This window comes from Alligator mississippiensis, chromosome 4 (genome assembly GCF_030867095.1).
Source record: "Alligator mississippiensis isolate rAllMis1 chromosome 4, rAllMis1, whole genome shotgun sequence".
NCBI lineage: Eukaryota > Metazoa > Chordata > Crocodylia > Alligatoridae > Alligator > Alligator mississippiensis.
Window position 1 is genome coordinate 78,116,627 of NC_081827.1, and position 22,611 is coordinate 78,139,237.

Consider the following 22,611-nt stretch of genomic DNA (forward strand, 5'->3'; position numbering starts at 1 on the left):
ATTCAATTTGGCGGAGATTTGGCCCTATTCTCCAAATCTGAATCAAATCAGAGGACCCTTTAATCTCTCTGAATTGAATCAGAACCCTCCAAATTGATTCAGAGAGATTCGGAGATTCGGACATCGAGACAGCTTTAAATGTTTGTTCTACATACCTCTAGATAGCAGGGGCTCATGAAAGCTGAGATGCTGGGGCTCATGGAACATCCCACAGGAGCATGGGGTGGACTGGAAGCACTTCCGGGTGGACCAGAAGCTGCTGTCCACTCGGCAGCAGCCCCAGAAGTGGACCAGAAGCACTTCCAGTCCATTTCTAGGTCTGCTGCGGGGCCCCCACTCCCTCCCAGCTTGGTGACTGGTGCCTCCTGGGTTTGGGGGAGCACCTGGGGGTCCCCCTGTGGCCCATCGCTGAGCCAGTGAGGCACAGGGGGGCCCCACAGCATGCTCCCCAGCAGACCCGGAAGTGGACTGGAAGTATTTCCAGTCCACTTCCGGGTTCACTGCTGAGCACATGGAGAGCCCCCCACACTCCTGTGGGACACTTCATGCACCCCAGCATTGCAGCAATCACAAGCCACGCCTGCTACCTCAAGGTATATAGAAAAAACTTTTAAAGATGTGTCTATGTCCGAATTGCTGATTCTGTGAATCAGCATTGAATCTTCAGATTCGGATTTGGCTGAATTAAATCAGGAACAGTGATCCAAATCAACGAATCAAATCGCTGTCCCTAATCCGAGCCGAATCCGAATTGAATAGGGCCTGCTTCACACACCTGTACTAGGCAGAAGGTCCAAGAGTTAAGCGGGAGCAAGGTTGAGCCTCTGGAACCTGGGCATTTGGCTTCTTACCAGCCACCTTTTCTACTCCAAGTGAGGGAGAAAGACTAGAAGCTAGGTGGAAAAGACTATGGATCCCAGTCACTGTTCAGAGAGAGAACTCAGTGCTGCCACTGGAATGCAGACATGGAACACAAGCAGAGGTGGTGCATTGTAATGAATCATCAAACACCACTATAACCAATGAGATCTGGAGGGGCAAAAAGTTGTCCCAGAACTTCCAAAAAAGTTTGGAAGGAAAGGTACAGAAAAATGTCCAGAAGGCAAGTCACTCCGGTTGGGGGGGGGGGGGGGGGGGGGGGATGTGTGTGTGTGTGTGTGTGTGTGTGTCTGAATTCTCACTAGGCTAGTTCAGTTGAAGTCCCTTGTCTATTAACTTGAGCTAGCAGTACAGAGAAGACTAACCCAGTGGGGGAGAGACTGGAAAAGAAACAATGCAGAGTAGGAGCATGGTGATATCTATATATTAGTGATAATATTGCACAGTTGAAAATGTATCCTATTTTGTGGGGTGAGAAGGATATTGCCTTCTGCTTATGTCGTCATGGCCTGTGTGAATTACTTAAATTTAGCTGCTTTTAATAATCTAATACTTTGCTGTGCCAAAACTTTTTTTTAATTTATGGAAGAGGGAAGAAGAGACAGAATTTTTTTCAGCTGTAGCATCAGCTTGCCAAGAGACCCTAAGCAATTTGCTTTCATCTGCAGCCACAATTAATTGCAAAGCTTCCGACACTGTTGCATCCTGAGGGTACAATTATTGCAAATTTCATTATTTTGCAGTATGCACCTGCATAGCTCTTCCTGGTCACCCGTGCCCTTCATTATCTGTGCATGTTTTTCTAATATTTTATTAACTAATGTGTTTGAAACAATCCTAATTTCTTGTCTTTTGGTTGTCAGAGTATCTCCCTTCTAAATAGCCTTTCAATGAATCACCAAGTGGCCCTTTGTTATAACTTTCAGGTTGGTTTGTTGATATGTTCTATAGTCAACAGCTGGGAAAATATAAAGGCACCCTTTTAAAGCCTTTTATGAGATTTGGATCCAGTTAAAGCATATTAAACTCTTATTAAACACAAAATACAACCTTAGGACACAGGCACAAGAGCAAGTTACTATAAAATAACTAAGGATGGAGACTGACAATATTTCACCTACCCCATCACAACTGCCCATGTACACTTTTGCTCCATGGTATGGTGGAGGGCAAATCTGCTATGCATTAGCTTCCAATTATCCTGAGGGAAGAGGTGCACACAGGTGCTTACAGTGGAGCATCTGATGAGAAGTAAATCATTTACCTCATGGTAAGTGGTTTGTATGTGCTGTGCTCAGTAGAGTACTTTGAAATTTTACTTTGACCAGTCAGGTAATTATCATATAACTTGCATCAAACCAAAGGGAGTGTGATACAGCAATATTTCCCTGTTCACAAGGGATGCTCTACCTTCCTAAATTGGATATCAGGAAATCTAATTTAAACACCTTAGTTCTGATTCGCTGCACCTCACCCTGCATTATTGCAAGGTAAGGCTACCCACCACCACAACACTGCCATTCATTAGTTATGGCAATAAAAAATATGTCAGCTTGCATCTACATTAGGAAAGGAGGGTTTGGCTCAGTCTAAATTTGATAATGTGTCCCTTAGCCCAGACATAGGATTAATGTCCTCTTTTAATGTAGACAAGCCCAAAAGTATGGCTAATGTGCACCCCCTTTCTTATGGAGGACTTAGCTATGGGTGCTGCAAATACTTTTATTCTCTGTGAGCGCTAATAATCTTGAGTTCAAGTTGTTCTGAGACTTTGACATTCAAATGCTATTGAAATCAAATGAGAAATTTAGTCTATTGTTATTTGTGGAAGTAAAATAGGCTTGTCTGCATAAGAATAAAGAAATCAGTTATATGTTGAAAATCATTTGTATGATTGAATATCTGTGCTAGATATTGTCATTATTTGTTTATAAAACTGGCAATTCTTACAGGAACTTGGCAAAAAGTACCACTTTAAGAGAAATGTGTTGTTTCACATGGGATTTTTTTTTGTATTTTCATTGAATTTATGAGTTCAGTACAGTATTTTATCATAAAACGTGCACATACAAGCTTATTTATTTACTCTGCTAGTTGTGGAGATATAAAGAAGGACCTTCTTGTTATTAAAAAAAATAGATATAACATTAGGTCTTACTTTAAGGAAATGTTGGTCCTGGTAGGATGTGACTTATGAGGAGCTCACATGGTTGGACTAGAGACTTCATAGTATTCTGGGAAAAAAAATCTCATTGCCATGGAGTCAAATCCCATTTGTCCCTAAATACAAGGTTTGTATCAGTCCTGACACGTTATACATGCTATGTGCTCCGTAAGGGAGAGTGGCTGGGGAAGAGTGGTTGTGTTTGGTGTCTGAACCCCTTCATGCTGTGCTGGGGCACAGGATGTACCTGTAGGGCAGGTCCTGAATGCGCACATGCAGTTATGTGCTCTCTAACTTGGATCCTTGCATCCTGGACTACAACAGAATTGCATTGGCTCTGCTTCCATTAAACCGGCAAAGAATTTTACTCATGGAGTTTACTTGAATTAAGTGAAATGCTAAAACCATACCTTTTTCTGTTTCCAAAAGGGTTTATTACAAGCAAAGAAATGAGCTCCCTCTGCTGGGAGCCCATATAGAATTGAAAATTTAGTTTTACCTGTTGCAGTCTTAAAATTTTTGTTGCACATATTCATGGATGGAAGCTGCAGTTAAACAAATTCAAACTAGAAATAAGGGACAATTTTAAGATTGAGGATATTTTAAAATAATTTATGAAATGTTCTGGTGGATTTCCATTCTTAGCAATTTTAAAATTGAGATTGGATGTTTTCCTGAAATATGTGCTCGTGTTCAAACAGGAATTAATATAGAGATGTCCTATGGCCTTATTATCTATTAATAATGAATAACTAATACAGTCTTTGTTGTTCTTTTAATATGATATGTATTAATAATACAGAATTCCTTGTAAGAAAAGAAATAGAAATTAAGCGCTTAGCTATAAAGCCAAGCTGGAAAGAGTGCCAGCTGTATAACTACTACCTACAGGAGAAAAAACATAATAATTTAGTTGACTTCATTGAACAAATAGCTGTAGGGCTGTCATCATGATAAAGAGTCCAAGCATTGGCTAATGTTCTTAACAGTTTGGTGAGCCCCTATAGCTGAGTGGTGGTTGGGTGGATAGAGAAAATAAAGGAGGTAAAGAAATACTAAATTATTTTTCTTTTGTTTTAATTAAGAATAATATTTTTATCCTTTCTTTCTTTTAGAATTTCACCCATTATAATGTTGACAGTGGTGCTGATAATAAATCTCTGTCTGCAGTATTAGACAACTTGGCAAAATTCAGCTACTATACTCTTTGGTTAACTGCAAGTACTGCCTTTGGAAATGGAAACAAAACCAGTGACGTAATAGAGGTGTATACAGATCAAGATAGTAAGTAAACAGCTGATTTTAAATTCTAAAATGTACTTCAAAGCTTTTCATTTGCCTGACCTTTAAACTAGAAGTTTAAACTATAAATGCCCTTTTTTGAAGAAAAAAAATGTTACCACAGTGTAATGTTTTCCTTTGCCTAAAGGACATTATGATTTGAGTCTTTTTTCCTTTGTAGTGCAAAGGAATCAATATGAAAAACAGTTTTTCTTCTCTGTGTACAAGCAGTGAGGAAAGCTTCCTAAAATCATGACAAAGGCTGTCACTTTTAGTAATCAAAATAAAATGCAAATGCTTTCTAGGTGTGGTATATTTTGGTAACCAAAAGTAGGTGATCAGAAAAAGGTTGTTATATTCATATGTGTATGAAGAGATTGTAATAAGATATTAAGTATAGTATGGTAGAGATTACATTTATGAGAGCTACCATTTGTTTATTTTTATTATAATAACAGATATCTTTATCTTGTGTTTATAACATACCATAGTTCCAGATGGTCCGGTTGAAAGTTTGACCTACCAAAATATTTCTTCAACTGCTATAAATGTAAGCTGGCTTCCACCATCTCAGCCAAATGGCATTGTGCTCTTCTACGTTTCTCTGAGTTTGTGGAATATTCAGAATCACAGTGAGATACTGTCTCTCATTACCTATAATACGAGCATGGTTTTTGATAAGCTAGAAAAATATACTGATTATCTTCTGCAAATCACTCCGGCGACAGAAAAGGGACTCTCTGAAATTCACACTGCAGGTCTGCACATCAAAACTGATGAAGATGGTAGGTTCAGGATTTTCTAACTTCTAAATTAATTGATTTCTTGTAAAATTGATTTGAGTCTGGGGAATAGTACTGTATCTAGCATTAAGAATTTCAAGTTAACCAATTTCTAAAAATTGCATTTCACCATAATCCTTTTTGTAGACTAACAACTTGTTTTCTCATTCTCTGTTACAGTCCCAGAATCTGCGCCTATAATCACAACTTTTAAAAATCTTTCATCTACCTCAGTTCTGTTGTCGTGGGATCCTCCACTCCATCCAAGTGGTATCATAATAAGTTATGATTTAAACTTACTTGAACCAGGGAAGAGTAATTATTTTTTTACCTCCAATAATTCCATCATTTTGGAAGATCTTTTGCCATTTACATTGTACAGTTTTTTTGCTGCTGCAAGAACTATAAAAGGTCTTGGTCCATATGCTACACTTCTCTTTTACACAGATGAATCAGGTGAGTGATAGATAAGTGAGTGCACTCTACAGTCTGGACATAAATTTATAATTGATGTGAAGGTTAAGGAAGGGTTTTTGACTGCTGTATGAAGCTTTACAATGGTTGGACCAATGTTACTTAGTCCATCTTATGCTTAGGTATTAGAACTGTAGAACATACGGTGAGATTGTTTCCCGTAGACTTACACACAGCAATCTCACACTGATATCTTTTCACACTGATCTCAGACTATGACTGTGTACAAAAGTTACACTTAACACACTTTAAGCATGAAGACAGCGCTTTTCAACTGTAACAGAACAAACGTTCATGGCACATAAAGCGCTTTAAAAATGGCATATCCTGCTCTAAGTTGACCCTGGGTGGATGTAGTAATAGGATCATGTTGTACACGTGAGAGGTCTAGTCAGATGCCTGATGAATCCATTTGTGGCTGACAAGCCCTATTTGAGAGTGACACAGTTTGTTACAAGTTCCACAGATCTTTATGTTGTCTAAGTTGGAATCCAAATTGAAAGCATGCTGCTTTCTTCTTTCTCTCTTTGCTTCCATCCTTTGGATTAAAGCTGCTTCATGTTGAGCTGCACCCAGTGCCAGGTGTTCCTTCTAGATCAGACAGGATACCATGCACTCCTCCCAACTTTCTATATTGAAGTTGAACAACTTCATATCATTATTGCGCACATTGTGGCACTACTTTTGAAGGCAACTCCACTTTCCAGAGCCTTTTTAAATCTCTTGGGGATAAAGTCTTTTCCCATTCTCCTGACATGATCCATTGCAACTTTTTTCTTTTTTCTTTTTTATAGTGGTTTCTAAGTGCCTCAATCCTGCACATTCCAATACCTCTGTGTTAGGTATTCTGTCTTCCTACTTTATTTTCAGGATCTTACACAGACATCTCATGTGGAAGCTGTTCAGTTTCTTGATATGCCTAGCATATGTAGTCCACGTTTCTGAACCATAAAGTAAGGATGACAGCACACAAGTCTTGTAGACTCGTACTTTCACCTTAGCTGATAATTTGCTGCTATTCTTTCCATGTTTCTGTAATAGCCCAACAAGTTGAAATTTCTGCTGATGGTAGATCCCAAGTAGCAAAAACTGTCACTGACACCAAGAGATTTATCTTCCAGAGTGGTGTCAGGTATTGGTTCTTTCACCCCTTCGTACATAATCGCAGGCTTCTTGAGACTAATTGCCATCTTGAAGCTCTTGCATGATTCATAAATCTGTGCAAGACATTTTGCAGGGAAGATTCACTGTGGGAAACCAAGACCATGTTATCCATAAGCAGGAAATCTTTCAGAACCAATCTTGTTTCACCTTGGTTTTCACTCTAAGCATTATGATGTTGAACAAGCCTCCATCTAGTCTGGTTTGAAGATAAATGCCATTATTGCTGTCCTTTAATGCATGAAGAAGCAGGAATGAAAAGCAGATGTTAAAAAGCACAGGGGCTGAGATACATCCCTGTTTCACTCCATTGTTGATGTCAAAGGCATTTGATTCTTTCATTTCATAGACTACAGTTGCCTTTATACCTTAATGTAATGAGCAAATGATGTTCAACAGTTTGGGAGGACATCCCAGTGTGATTCATAGATTGTAGAGTCGGAAGGGACCACAATGGATCATCGTGTCTGACCCCCTGCCCCTGGCAGGAAAGAGGACCGAGGTCAGATGACCCCAGCCGGGTGACTATCTAGCCTCCTCTTGAAGACCTCCAAGCTAGGTGATAGCACCACCTCTCTTGGAAGCCCATTCCAGATCCTGGCAACCCTTACTGTGAAAAATTTCTTCCTAATATCTAACCTAAATCCACTCTCAAGTAGTTTACACCCATTATTCCTAGTCACTCCCTGGGGCGCCTTAGTAAACAGCGCTTCTCCTATTCCCCATTGACTTCCCCTAATAAATTTATAGGTGGCCACAAGATCTCCCCTCAGCCGTCTCTTGTGGAGGCTGAAGAGATTCAGCTCTCTCAACCTCCCCCTGTAGGGTCTATCATGAAGGCCACTAATGGGAGCGGCCCTCCTCTGGACCCTCTCGAGATTCCCCGCGTCCCTCTTGAAGTGCGGTGCCCAAAACTGGACACAGTACTCCAACTGCGGCCTGACCAGTGCCGCATAGAGGGGGAGCATCACCTCCTTTGTTCTATTAGTCATGCACCTGCAAATGCATGACGAGGTGTGATTGGCCTTGTTGATGGCCTCTTACACTGCCGGCTCATGTTCATCTTGAAGTCAATTATGATTCCAAGATCCCTCTCTGCCTCCGAGCTGCTGAGAAGGACAGTCCCCAACCTGTAGGTGTGTTGGGGGTTCCTCCTTCCCAGGTGGAGTACCTTACATTTATCTTTAATAAATTGCATCCTATTTCTCTCTGCCAGTTGATCCAACCTGTCCAGGTCAGCCTGAATCTGCACCCTCCCCTCTGGTGTACTAACTTTGCCCCATAACTTGGTATCATCAGCGAACTTGGAGAAGGTGCTCTCCACACCCTCATCCAAATCGCTGATGAAGATATTAAGTAATATCGGTCCGAGGACCCTATCCTGTGGGACCCCGCTGCACACCTCCCTCCAGGCCAAGAAGGAACCATCCACCACTACTCTCTGGGTGCGGTCCCTAAGCCAGTTGGCCACGCACCTGACCGTGTAGGTGTCCACTCCACAGTCTGCTCGCTTCCCAATGAGGATAGGGTGCGAAACTGTTGTCGATGGCCTTCCTAAAGTCCAGAAAGATGACATCAGCTTCAGCTCCCATGTCCAGGCAGTGTGTGACCTGGTCATAGAAGGGGGTCATGTGGTGGGCTTGCAGGCGGCAGCCCAGTGCGCCAGCTTCGGAGAGGTTTTAAGTGATTGGTGGGGCACTCTCCACCAATCAGGAAAGGCAAGGAGAAAAGTTTGCCCTGCTCCTACCCAGGGGTGAAGTGAAGAGCCGGACCAGAGAGGGGACTAACCCCCTTTCTCTCTGATTGTTCTGTTCGTAATCTGGGGGCAGAGCCTCCAAAGAGAATAAAAAGTCAGCATGCCCAACACGTGGGTGGCTGCAATGAGGGACTGAGAAGAGGGCTAAGAAGAGCTGGAAGAGCTGGCCAGCAGGACAGAGTGGTTGCCCCAGAAGAGCCCGAAGAGACTCGCCAGATGAGGAACAGCAAGCAGCCACATCCTTCAGTCCTGCCATGAGGGAACACAGCATTGGTGCATGGATCAGTGCATAGAGGCCCCTGGAGCTGGCCAAGACTCCAGCACTGCACAAAGTGGCTTGGGTCTCCCACAGCTTGCACGAGGCAAGGCCATTGGTGCACACAATGGTGCACAAGGCCATGAGCAGGCCGGCTGGGAGAGCCCTACGAAATACCCGAGGCCCTGAAGAGGGAAGAAATGCTCCAAGAGGTGACAAGGAGAGCCTCTGTGGGTCCCAGGAGTGTGAGTTGCCCAAGAAGGGAATTCCCACAGGGGAGGGGGCCCTTTCATCCGGGCAAGCCATTGGGAAACCCCTGAAGGAGGCAAGGGAATTGGGTTAGAGATTAAGGCCCCACCCACTGGGTTATTTAAGTAAGGTAGTAGGGTGCTGCAGGGACATCAGGGTGCTCCCATTTTCCTTTCTGGGGGGCCCTCTGCCCCAGGTCACCAACATTACCCTAGTGCAGCTTGCCTTTTCTCTACCTTGGGCTCTGCACCTCATGCTTTGTAAACCTTGCACCCTATTAGAGTATGAGAATGCATAACTTTTGCTAAGACTCCCCTTTCTGATTACCTGCTCTCTCACCTGTATATAGAGTATTTGTATTGATTTGTACATATATTGCCTATGGTTCCTATATCCTCTGTTAATATGTCCTATTTTAACTTTATCTCTTATTAAATTGTATATAGTTAAGTCCCAATACGTGTCCTGACTCTGCTATATATAGGGGAGGAGGAAAGCTGCACCCAGCTGAGCAGCCACATCTCCCCAGTGCTCCTGCCCCACTAACATTCCCTTCATTTGGAGAAGGGGTATATAAATTGAGTACCACCTGGGCTACACCAATTTCTTTACAACAGCAAAAAGGTCCTGTCTGTTGACCATGTTGAAGGCCTTCGTGAGATTGATGAAGGCTATATTCAGTGGTATTGATTTTTCTCTACGCGTCTCTTGCAGTCACTTCACTGAAAATATCATATCAACGGTGGATCATCCTGGGTGAAAACTGCATTGACATTCAGGATAGAGTCTTTTCAGGATAGAGATTTCAGCCTAGGGAGCATGATGCGAGTGACAATTTTCCAAGGCAGTTCAACAGGGAGATACCTCTACAGTCACAGTCCCTTCTTTTTTATGTAATTGTTCAAACCAAGCATCTTTGAAATGTTGTGGTACTGCTTCCTCTTTCTAACAGAACAGTGTAGCTTCATGAAGCTTTTGACGTAATTCATTGTTGGCACATTTGTAGATTTCAGCAGGCAAACAGGCATTGCTGGGTGCCTTGTTCCCCAGACGGGGAGCTGGGCTGGGAGTCCCCCTGACATGCAGACCTTGCCCAGGCCTTCCCAGGGCTGGGGGGGGGAAGGGAGGGGAGGAGTGTCCTCATGATGGGGGGCTCCCTTCCCCTACCCCCCTGCCTGAGCCTCCTGACAATGGCAGCAAGAAGCTGGAGGACTGCATCCTGGTGTGTGAAGGGGGCAGGGAGAGCTCTGATTTTCCATTATAAAAAACCGAAAATCTAATGCCAAAATTAGTAGGTATTTAGAATGTATTTTATTCTAGTGATTGAGGCAGTGGTTGGCTTCCAAATAGCTTTAAGATTGTAAATATACCAATAAAACATTGTGTTCAACTGATACCTATATATATAGCGGCATTTTATTTTAATTGTGGAAAAATGTGGATTTGGGGGGGGTTTAATCAGAGAATTTGCAATTTTTAAACAGATAACCACTTATTTCCCTTCCCTGTACTCCTCAAATCACAACTCTAAGTAAGGCTCTAAGCATGGTGTAAGGAGCAGGGTTCCTAGAGGTCAGGAAAGAGTTCTCAGGTGGCCCTCGAGGTGGTGTGGAAATCAAGGGCTGTCTGTAAGCGGCTGAGGTCCTTGGCAGATCTTCTAAACTCCTTGCAGTTCAGGCAAGACGTGCTGCAGTTTCTTTGGTAGCCAAGCCTGCAACATCCTGGTGAAAGAGGGGAATTCTGTAGGGGAAATATTTTTTGAGTTTTCCTTCTCCACCCTTTGCTTGTAGATTTTACTGTAGAAAAGTGCAGGGCTAATTCAGGACTGTGGAACTATCCCTAAATAATGATTTCTTTTTGCCTTTGGAAGGCATTATAACCCAAGGATTTTCAAAATAAACCAACCAATATCCACATCTGCCTTGCGCAGGAAAACAAAACAAAAACAAGGAAAATATTTCTTAGACCCCCCTAAAATATTCCTAACCTCCTAGAAACTTTTTCTATGTCTTTCTTTGTTTCAAATTATACATCTCATGCTGCCATAGTGCAGGCAACTTTAAGTAGCAAATATAAACATTTCCTGGTAAGTTTGTCTGTTTTGTTTTCTTACCAAATGTGTGTACTTCACCGGTTTTGAAAAAAATGTTTGTTTAAATGAGGTACAACATCAACAGGAAGACAGGAAAGACTAGCTCTTCCTACTTAGACTTCACAAAAATTGTAAGACCTTTATTAAAATAGTAACATAATATAGGTTCTGTAAATGTAGATATGGATATTTATAAATCTGCATTGCTTGTTTGTATTTGCCTAAATTGGAAAAATGTATTTGAGCTAATTAGCATGTCCTCTCTCAGTTCCATTAGCGCCTCCTCAGAATTTGACTATTGTCAACTACACAGCAGATTCTGTGTGGCTAAAGTGGAATCCAAGTCCTCAGCCAAATGGTGTTATTAAGAGATATACTTTCAAGATTCACCAAGGCAATAATGAAAACCTATTTTTTCAGGTATGTTTGCAACATTTAGTTGGGTTTTGGTAATTTGGAAAAATACATATTAGATTTCTGACTATCTGACTCATATCTCAAGAATAAAATATGATATTTTAAATGTCTAGCTATGTATTAATAAAAGGTGTATGAACTGACACATGCAATTTATTAAAAAAGAAAATTAAGATAAAATGATAAGGTAAAAATTATTAGGATTTTTATTTTTTTGAACATTCAGCATTTCATTAATTGTAATCATGATATTTATTTGCTTTGCCCTCAGCCAATATTTCATACCCTGAGTTTGATATTAGGGAAAAAACAAAAACAAAAAATGGCCCCATTTTATGATTCTTCACTTCCTTTGTTTACTATTCAAGCATTTCTGAATTACCTAAAAAACAAACAAAAACAAAAAAAAAAGGAAAAAAAAGGATTTTAAATTGACTTGCAAAATGGATAGAAACTCTAGAGGATTGCTTTTGTAATGGCATCTTTCAGCCAAAATAAAACTTTAAGTGAACAAAGTAATGAGTATATTTGAACTTAGGAGTGTCAAAGATTCTGTCCATTGGTCAGATCCAACTCATGGAGCTGCGGTGCTGCCTTGCTTCCTGTGGGTCTTGGACAAGACCCATGCACCACAGGCAGCACACATCAGCTTTACACACTACATACATGCTGCATCTGAGGCCAATGCAGATTGGGTCCACAGACTAGCCCTGAGTGCCAGATCCAGTGCTCAGGGTCAGTCCAGAATGGCTTGCACATCACGTGCATCATGAGACAGCAGGCAGATTTAGATTTGATAGAGACGATCAGATAGCCTCTATCAGAGACCATCACACTTCATTGATGACTTGCAGCAGTGGGACAGGCAGAGCCATGCATGAAGGGACATTGCAGCTGCACCCTATAACAGATTTATTTTGACAAACCTGCACCTGCTTTCGTGCTGGAATTGAGCAGCTCTAACACAGATTTCTGAATGTATATCTATAGGTGGCTATGAGTGTCACAGAAGTAGCTGCTCTTTTGAGACAGCCTGTATTTTTACGTGTCCTGCCCTATCCCTCTAAAATATTATTTTGTCTCAGATAACAGAAAATCTATTACAGTTATCTCTTTTACTCTGATTCTCATAGAAGGCAGGGCAGGGTGGCACCTTAGAGACTAACTTGTTCAGAAATGCATACGCTTTCATAGATGACAGCCTACTTCTATCTCATCAGGAGCTTCAAGATAGAAGTAGGCTGTCACCTAAAGCATTATGCCTTTCTGAATGAGTTAGTCTCCAAGGTGCTGCCTTGCCCTGCTTTCTTCTTGACTTCAGACTAACATGGCTAACTACCTCTCTCTTCTCTACTTCTTGAAGAGGAGAGAAGGGGATGAGAAGAGGAAGGCCAAAAGTTAGCCAAAAATGACTCTCTAGACTGGCACCAAGTCAGTGCTAGAAACTGCCACCAAATGGGTGTCCTGCCCATTCTCTGAGATGTAGTTGTGATGCAGGTAGCACAGAATGGAGAGAGACTGGGGGTAGTATTGTGGAGTGGCTGTGCCATCAGCTCTCAAGGTCAAATCCTTTACCATGATACTGCAGATGGGTACAAACATGCATTATATTTTGGAACAAAAAAGGTGCATTTGATTAACCTTTTTGAGATTTCTTTTTTTTATATAGTTTTAGAAATGGCAAGATACAGTTATCAGAAGATATGTTTCTGTCTCACTGTGCATATGTACTATTCAATTTAATGGCTTGCTTTGACAGATCTTCCTCACAAATGGAAGGAAGTGTAAGGAGGGAAGAAGCTGTGTTTTCTAGCAGTAAATGATCTGCTAGGTGGGTTGTTTTACTAAAAAATTTGAGTGTACACTAAGCAGTCCCTCAGAAACAAGGAAAGAAGCAGACAAATACAATTACTGCTTCTTGACTGCTGCATTTTAGAGAAGCTCTTGGTCTCTCCTTTCTTCTGATATTTATCTTGGTATTTCTGAAAAAAATGAAAAGAAATGAATTCTTGAACAAGTAAATGAAATGTGCATTCTTGTATCAAAATATTGTATGTGTTCATACACATAATGCGTATCAGGATAAAGAACTTTGCTTTGCCTTAGCTCTTTAAGGTGATAACAGACTATTGGAGAAGAAAGAGTGCAGTACTAATATTCTCATTGATGTCAGTAGGTACAGGGTTTGTACTACTTTTCTAGTAACAAATGTTTTCTTCTCCTGAAAGAATGTTTCAGGTTCACAAAATGAGGCAAACCTTGTTGGATTGGAGCCATTCAGCACTTATTTTATCAGTATTTCAGCCTTTACAAAAGTTGGAAATGGCAATCAGTTCAGTAACATCATCAAATTCACAACAAAGGAATCAGGTTAGAACACATTTCTTTTTTATTAACTTCAATTTTTTCTTTGCAGATTTCCTTTTATAACTGAACAGTGTTCTTCCTTTTACTCTCCAAATTGAATGCACCATAAAGTTATCTCATTTTCATTTCTCTGTTGACATTCTTATTGTACCCAATATGCCTGGTGTTAGACTGGGTCAGACCACTGACCTGTCCAGCCTAGCATCCTGTTTCCATCAGGGGCAAACAGTAGATACTCTAGAGGCAAAATATAGAAATGGAACATGTCTGGAGTGGTCCACCCCATTATACCCCCCCTGGCATATAATAATTATCTCACCAGTTTGAAAGCTGGCAGTGGAAATCTGGAAATAGAAGGCGTTCTCTACTGAAAAGAGAGGCTTACATGGCTATTATAAATCTTTTGGTAACACCATAAGTAATATAAATATAATACTTGAAGACCAAAATGATGTACAAAATGATACTTTGGAGCATTAAGAAACCACCATTTCAAGCAGTACCCCCAGCAGCTGGCTGTAGAGCTGGCAAATAAATTAGGTGCTGCTTTAAAAAAAAATCTTGTAATCAATCCAATCTTTTAAACTATTCTGATCACTTGCTTTGGGGTGGGGGGAAGACAGTCATTAATTAAACTTCCTATTTTGTCCCATTTTGCTCTTCCTGATTAACTGGGAAGACAACTATAACTGAACTTAATTAATCACCTGCTAAAAAAAAAAATCCCCCCACCTGCAAATGTTACCTTGTTTCTAGAACTCTGATGGCACAGGGAGAGCCTTAGTATCTTTTTCTCCTTTTCCTGTACATCAGAGCTAGTCTTTTCCTTATTGTTGGACATGATGTCAGGGGAGAGAGAAAAGAAACTTTCACTGTTTTTTCTTCTCTCTTACTTTGGAAATCCAGCAATCTAACTTCCCTAGGGGAATTTAACCAGTTGTTTCTGCTGTTTTTCATTTTCAATGTGTGATATTGTTTTTACCTATTACATTTCATAAGCTATACCTGAGCCTTAAAAAGAACTCATGCAGTAGAGAATGCAAAGAGTTGGGGGCAATATAGAAACTTTTTGTAACTCCAGAGGAGGAGATAGTCTTACTATACCGATTGCAGGTGTAGTACAGCATTGAAGAGAAATCAGGCTAAGGGAGTGTAAGGGAGGACAAGAGAGTAAAGTGCACATAGCTGGTTTCAGGGAGCCTAATGTGCTATCACTGTTTCCATTTCAAGCCTTGTTTCAGTCATGTTCATAGTTGCTGGGAAGAAAGCCTCTAGTAAGTACCATCGAAGACATTTTTCAAATAAGATATAGTGTGTTTTTATTACAGTATCAATTTGTCTGTCATCAGAATGCCCAATCCTTATTATAAGTATTGCGCCGCCTTCTCTAATTATATTGTAATGTGATTACCCTGTTAAGTGTGTGACAATGTTAACCTTTTGGTGCCTGTGTAACTTTTTAAGTTCCAGATATTGTCCAGAATGTTCAGTGTACTGCAACTAGTTGGCAGTCAGTTCTAGTGCAGTGGGACCCACCTTCCAAGTCAAATGGCATCATTACACATTACATCATAAGTTCTGAAGGAAATTCTACAAACTTTTCTTTTTATGACATGGTGCACACTGTCAGACATCTGATGTCAAATGTTTCTTACCAATTTAAAATAAGAGCTGCAACATCTGCTGGTGAAGGAGAAGAGCAGATCTGTAATGCCAGCACATTTCCAGAAAGAGGTAACCATTTTTATTCAGTTCACATGTTGTTTAATTTAAATGGAATTAAATTATTCAGACCTTTGATGCCTTCCTTGCATTTACTGCAGCAGCTGAGTCTTCCCTTAACAAAACATAATCAGAGTTTAATTCACAGTTTAATATGGTGAAAAACAGGGCCCATTCATCCATCCCCATCTTAAAGTGCCCTTAGCTCTGAGTCCAAGGGGTGGGGAGTATAATTTAATTGCCCAGTAGGACTTAAAGATAAAAAAGTAAGCATTTGCCATGCTAGGTCTTGTTTTCATATGTTATCCTATAATCCAATCCCAGTATTAATTAGCTCATAGTTAGATCAGGTATAGTTTCACCTCATTTAATACTCTCATTCTGACAGTTCTACCTGAAAGGGAGGTATTTCAGCAAATAATGTCTTGTATTTTAATGTTAATTATTCCATACTGTGACTTATTGGAATTTCAACAATAGAAGTTATAAATAAAATCATTTAACATCCCCAAATGTTCTTTATAACTGACAAATGAGTAGGATTTTTTTAGTAGGAAAAGCATGCCAGATCCAAAAAGATACTAGGCACCTGAACAGGAACCAGGTACCTCAAAAATTGCCTGTTGAATGGCTGCCTAACTGTGGAAGGATCAGTAGCTCATTAGATGCCTTCCTGTTCAATCTGAAAGATCCCAAGTCACCTGTGCTTGCAGTTCTGTACTTGCCTAGAACTGCCTGAGTGCCAGCAGCAAAACGTCAAGTCTGTCAGCTGCCAGTTTGGATCTAGAAACTAAGCCACGTGGCATAGTTTCATAGTTAGTTTCATAGTTAGTAGGGTCAAAAGGGACCTGAGCAGATTATCAAGTCCTACCCCCTGCCATGGGCAGGAATTAATGCTGGGGTCAAACAGTCCCAGCTAGGTAATTATCTAGCCTCCTTTTAAAGACCCCCAGGGTAGGAGTGAGCACCACTTCCCTTGGAAGTTGGTTCTGGATCCTGGCCGCCCTGACTGTGAAGTAGTGCCTCCTGATGTCTATCTTGAATCTACATCTAAGTCCCTATAGGGCTTGCTAACATCAGCAGGATCAGACCCCACACAATCACAGTTACTTTATTTTAACAATACAGCCAGTTGTTGTGATGTTGTTGTCCATCTTCTGTATCTATACTATAGCCTATACATTAGGAAGTAGGAAGTCTTCATTTAATTTTCTTGAATTTCAGCATGATGGAGATTCAAATCTGTATTTCCCACCTCCAAGAAAGTGCAATAACCATTAGGTTATACACTGATCTGGGTAGGAGGGGAGAGGGAAAATTTCTGCCCCTCCTATTCAGAATCGCCTACTCTTCTGGAGGTAGGAGATGTGGTGTTAAACCTTTGGTCTAGGTCAGCCCTTCCCCCTTGTAAAGGCTCATCACTTAATTCTCAATCAGTATAAATCTACAAACTACTTTTTTTTCAAAGAAGCACTCTGTAAGCTGCAGACAGCAATATACATCTATTGTTTACATTACTTCCTTGGAAATATTCAAAAGCATTATATGAAGTAACATTTTTAATAAGTTTTAAGTCAGCAGAACTTGTCAAATGTTTTGGGAATGCAAGTACCCTGGTAATTTTTGCCTAAATATGAAAGAAGTGGATTTTTTCTACTTTTTGCCAGAAACCTTCCAGTAATTAATAGTTTTAAAAATTTTGGAAAGATTTTAATCCAAGACAAACACTGGGAAGGGGCTCAGGAAGAGAAAGAGAGAGATTTTGCCAGAAATACAACGTTTATCTGTATTCTGTCCTCTTTCATTTGTATAGACCTGGGAACTAACTCTACCTATTTTTCTTTTTGAGGAACTTAAAATGTTGGATGACTTTATTCTTTGAATTAAAATTTTTCTGGGAGACTGTGATATGGGATATCTTTAATAAGCCTTGAATGAGGAAAGAGCAGATAATGGGATAGCACAGCTGGAAGACTATTGCTAGAAGTGTCCTCATGAAATTTCATTCATATTCTGATTGGCTGTTCTGTTTGACTAGGCTTTAGAAGTCTTTGTGTTCCCCTGCTTAAGAGCATTTTATTTTGCTCTCATGAATGTTTGGGGGCATGTCTGTCCATTGTAATAGTATACACATTCCTATGAGAACAAGCGTATTTATATCTAAACAAGAATATTTGCTCCTTTATTATTTGTTATCAGTCGTTTCCTACAACTACATATGCAGATATTTCAAGGGAGATGACACTTCCAAATGACTTAGAAGACATGTTCTAAATGACGAATAGTGAATATTTGAATTTAGCAAACCCTATACAGGCCATAAATTGAAAATTTTGTCCAAACTATTCAGCAAGTACCTATGAATGACTATATTCGCATATATTGGGATGGCTACTGAAATTAGTTTGAAATGGAATAAAGAGCTATGTTGGTCAAATGGCCAGTTTTACAATATATTAGATGCTTACAATTAGATCATAGTTATAAATTTGGAAAATATTAGAAAGTATCAAAGTATAGATTTACATATTTACAGATGTCCTTTTCAGGTTCAGTCTAAGTCATACTCGGGTCAATAGAAATGTTCCCACTAGACTCCCATCTCAGTGAAGTCATTAGAGATGACTGTACCTAACCCTATCTAAACAGCAAACTGGCTAAACTTTAAGCATATGCTTTAGTCCCTTTACATTTAATACCACTTAAGATCAAAGTGACATGTGAACTTAAATGCTGGTTTGAAAAGGGGTTGGTAGACTGGTAAGTGTACGCTTCAGAACATTGTTGAATACAAGGCTCTTCAAAAAGCCAGAGGCCAGGATAATGGCTCACTCAATTCTGAGACAGAATCATGTTTGGAATAGATCCATGGTTAGTAGCTTACAAGTTGTCAGACTAAACTGAGGAGCACTTGACTGTTATAAAGGCTTAGACAACTTGTTTGGGACAAAGTAACAGGAAGTGTAGGTTGGCCTCTGTGGGAACCTCTGGACCAGGAGGGCTTCCAAACAGATAGCCTGTTAAAGGACTGTGGAAAACCTAGGAACAGGGAGCTCTGGCAAGGAAGCCTCTGGGTCAGGGAAGGTTGGCTGTTGGACTTGTATTGAACTGTTTTATGTTGGGATCAGCTGAAGATTATTAGGTTGCAGCCAATCAATGGTACCCTAAAGAAAGGGTCTGGAGAGGTTTTGGAGATGCTATGAATGCATCCTGGGCTGGGGAAGACAGTCTAGAGGGACCCTACATTACAAATATTTTTACTTGGAGATGTGGTTTTTTAAAACTAATTTTGATTTTATTAATAATATTAATGAAATATTTTTATTAATATATGCCAAGGGTGTCAAAGATAAGGTTTGCAGGCTGGATCTGGTCCACAAAGCTCTTTCATCCAGCCCATGGAGATCCCAGAGGCCTGGGAATTAAAAGGTGGGGCAGGTAGGAGCAGGGTCTGCTGCTAAATTCACAGCCTAGAAGCCCTGATGTAGTTGTGTGTTGGTGGGAGGAGGATGCAAGCAATGGCTGTGTTAATCCTGGTGTTCCCACGCCGTTGCCATATTTGGATCCTGTCCAGGAGAACCTCCAACATCCAGATCCAGCCCAGGAGCCCACATGAATCTGGCACCCCTTATTTGTACAAACAATATGCAATTCATATAATGGATTATATATTAAATTAAATTGACCTCATTATTGATATTATTAATAAAATATTAAAACACTTTTCTTAATTTGAAATATCATGTGCCTTATATATGTTTTATCAATGCAAGACTAAACTCCTCAGTTACAAAATTGGAATTCTTCCTCCAAAACTGTTGCAGCTCCAACTCTTGCTATTGTTTAAATCTTGAAATTTGGTTTAAATGTAGATACTTTTAGTTGTTTACAACAAGCTAGTTGTTATCAGGTCAACATTTCCTTAACTATGTGTTTGGATGAATTGTTTTCTAGCTACTAGGAATTGGAGATTCATGGTTGGGAATGGAAACAGTTTTATAGCTGTTGTCAGCTTCTTATTTATGGTGGTCTAAGATTAGTCACAGAATACATAGCCAGCACTGAGTCACTGACAATGCATTTATTTTTGACAGAAAGTGAAATCAAATTTGGCTCAGTGTCTAATTGCATAGTATCTGACCTTTACATGCTTTGCAAAGATTGTTTGATTTTTTTTTTTAATGTAAACTTGTTCATATCTGGATACAACCAAACACGAATCATGAAGATTAAATTTATGAGGAGATTAGTAGTGTTTGCTGTCTAATCCAGCTCCACTGTCACGGTAAACTACTTATACTTGGATAGAGTACATAATGACCCACAAAGAAAAAACCTATGAACTTTGTGGTGGTTATGTTACTTTGTGTTTAGATATTTTATATAGGATATGAAAGATAATATAGCAAATACACATGCATGAATGATTTAAGATTTCATGACTGAATAGCTATTTTTGGATTATATCCAAGAAAGGATTTATTAAGGTTGAGTGAGTTTATAGAGGTGTGGAGGGGGAACTACTTTAAACTGGTGCTAACATGTTCTCTAAAGAGCTCTCTCAATTTTAAATCTGACCAAGTTCACTAGGCACAAGAGTATAAACAAACTCAATAATTGCTAATGTGGGAAACAAAAATTAGGATACTTAATGCACCATTTGGAGGTTCTGAAATTTGAACATATCAAAATGTAAATTTTATCTTTGTTCCAGCCCACTTTCACTCTCTTCTCTGACACTTCTACACACATGCACTCAGTCAAAAATATTAAAGACAATGATTTTAGCATTATGGCATAAGATGTAGTTTGCCATACTTTCTTCTATTATTATTTAATATTTGTATTGTGGCAACTAGTGGTCTTCAACAGGTTGGGCCCCCATTGTGCTAGGTACTGTTTATTTGTGTAGTAAATCAGTGAAGGCCAACCTTTTTGGCAGGTGTGCCACAAATTAGCCCCACACTTCCCCATTCCGATCCCTTTCTTTTACTTGATCTGCTGCTCTGCTTTCTGCTCCCTGTAGTGTGCTCTGTGATCAAATTGCTGCTCTGCTTTGTGCTTCCTGCTGTGTACTCCCTGCCTGATCGGATGCTCTGCTTTCTGCTCCCTGCCCTATCTGCTGCTTTGCTACCTGTCCCTTCCCTGATCTGCCATGTGCAACACAGAGGCTGCTGGTGCCACTTGTGGTTGGCCACCGTTGTAGTAAATGATGGTTTTTGCCCTAATTGCCTTTTCTATTTTCTTACCTAAATATAAATTAATGCATAACTTGTCTGAATTAAAAATGATAAAGCTGGAATATATCCTAGGACAAAGTTTTAGCTGAGTGTTTTCCTTAGTCTTTTTCTCACTGTTGCTAACCATATATGCACATATTAACTTACCTTCCCTAAAAATAGAGAGAGGGGATGGCTGATGGAAAAGGCTCTTTCCCTCAGATCACTGTCACAGATCACTATCACTAGATGACTGGCAGTTGCTCATATGCAAAGTATTTTGACTTGCTAAATGTGTGTCAGGTCTCTACTGGCTAAATCTGTATGGAGACTGACATGCTACAATATTCCTGCTTGAACGCTTGTAAAACTCTCAGCCAGTGCAGGCATTCCTTTTTGGGTTGTTAATCTTCTCCCTAAATTCAGACAGCGAGGGAAAGGGAAAACAGCACAATATCTCTAGCAATCTAGAACCCTCCTCACACCAAGGAAGCAGAGTCTATCCCATCCATAGGTCCTTTTTTTTTCTCCCTTTCCTCTTCCTTGCATGACAGCTGATCTCCAAAGGGTTTTTACAGCAACCTGTCAGGACAAGACAGAAAGTCAATGGTGATAGGCTGGAAGTTTATTTTCATGAATGCCAGCAGTTCTATGAGTCTTGATGTTGCAGTTACTGCAGAAGTGCTCTGCATTGGCAAGATCAGTCAACATAGTACAGATTCTGAATGTATGAAATGAAAGAGCTTCTGTCCCCCTTGCAGATATTTAAAAAAAAGAGAAGGATTTACCTCATAATCATTCGGTGCTATCAAACTGTTAATTTCCTCAGTGACACCAAATTTTCCATAAATATTATAGAATAAAATTGGGACATAAGGATCTCAGTCATCCCTTCTCTCTCAGATGTTCATTTGGTTCTTGTATTTCAATCTACTTAATATTTTTTCTTTTATAGTTTCATAGTAGTTTGGGGCTAGAAGGGACCTAAATAGATCATCTAGTCTACACCCCGCCACTGGTTGGAGCACACGCTGGGATCACACGACCCCAGACAGGTGTTCATCCAACCTCTTTTTGAATTTACCCAAGGTAGGAGTGAGAACCACTTCTCTAGGAAGTTGGTTCTGGATCCTAGCCACCCTAACAGTGAAATAGTACTTCCTAATCTCTAACCTGAACCTATTCTCCAGCAGCTTCTGGCCATTGTTCCTCGTCACCCCAGGTGCTGCTGGGGGGGAATAGGACCCTTCCTATTTGCTGCTAATATCCCCTAACGAATTTGTAGGCAGCCACCAAGTCCCCCCTCAGCCTCCATTTGCTGAGGCTGAACAAGTTCAGGTCCCTCAGCCTCTCTTCATAGGGCCTGCCCTATTGCCCTCCAACCAAGCGGGTGGCCCTCCTCTGGACCCTGTCAAGGCAGGCCACATCCTTCTTAAAGTGCGGTGCCCAGAACTGGATGCAGTACTCCAATTGAGGCCAGACCAATGTTGCGTAGAGGGGGAGTATCACCTCTCTGAACTGGCTTGAAATGCATCTTTGGATGCACGACAAGGTGTGGTTGGCTTTGCTGGCTGCGGTCTGGCATTGGCGGCTCATGTTCATCTTGGAGTCAATAATGACTCCAAGATCCCTTTCCGCCTCTGTGCTCTCAAGGGGGGAGCTCCCCAGCTTGTATGTGTGCTGTGGATTTCTTCTCCCCAGGTGCAGCACCCTGCATTTATCTACATTGAAGCCCATCCTATTACCATCTGCCCACTTCTGTAATCTGTCTAAATCTAATTGCAACCTCTCT

The 22,611-nt window shown here is 40.5% G+C and overlaps 1 protein-coding gene across 6 annotated transcripts in view; it reads left to right on the forward strand.

Moving 5' to 3' along the window:
• PTPRQ (protein tyrosine phosphatase receptor type Q) overlaps positions 1-22,611 on the forward strand; it is a 232,032-nt gene that overhangs the window by 119,389 nt on the left and 90,032 nt on the right. For all 6 annotated transcript variants that reach the window (XR_009461626.1, XM_019494047.2, XM_059726123.1 and 3 more), the window contains exons 38-43: positions 4,159-4,327; positions 4,816-5,109; positions 5,287-5,562; positions 11,363-11,514; positions 13,740-13,881; positions 15,343-15,612. Coding sequence is in view for 5 of the 6 variants with exons in the window: in XM_019494047.2 (XP_019349592.1) it covers positions 4,159-4,327; positions 4,816-5,109; positions 5,287-5,562; positions 11,363-11,514; positions 13,740-13,881; positions 15,343-15,612 (1,303 nt within the window). In the remaining variant the exon portion in view is untranslated. The remainder of the gene's footprint in view (positions 1-4,158; positions 4,328-4,815; positions 5,110-5,286; positions 5,563-11,362; positions 11,515-13,739; positions 13,882-15,342; positions 15,613-22,611) is intronic.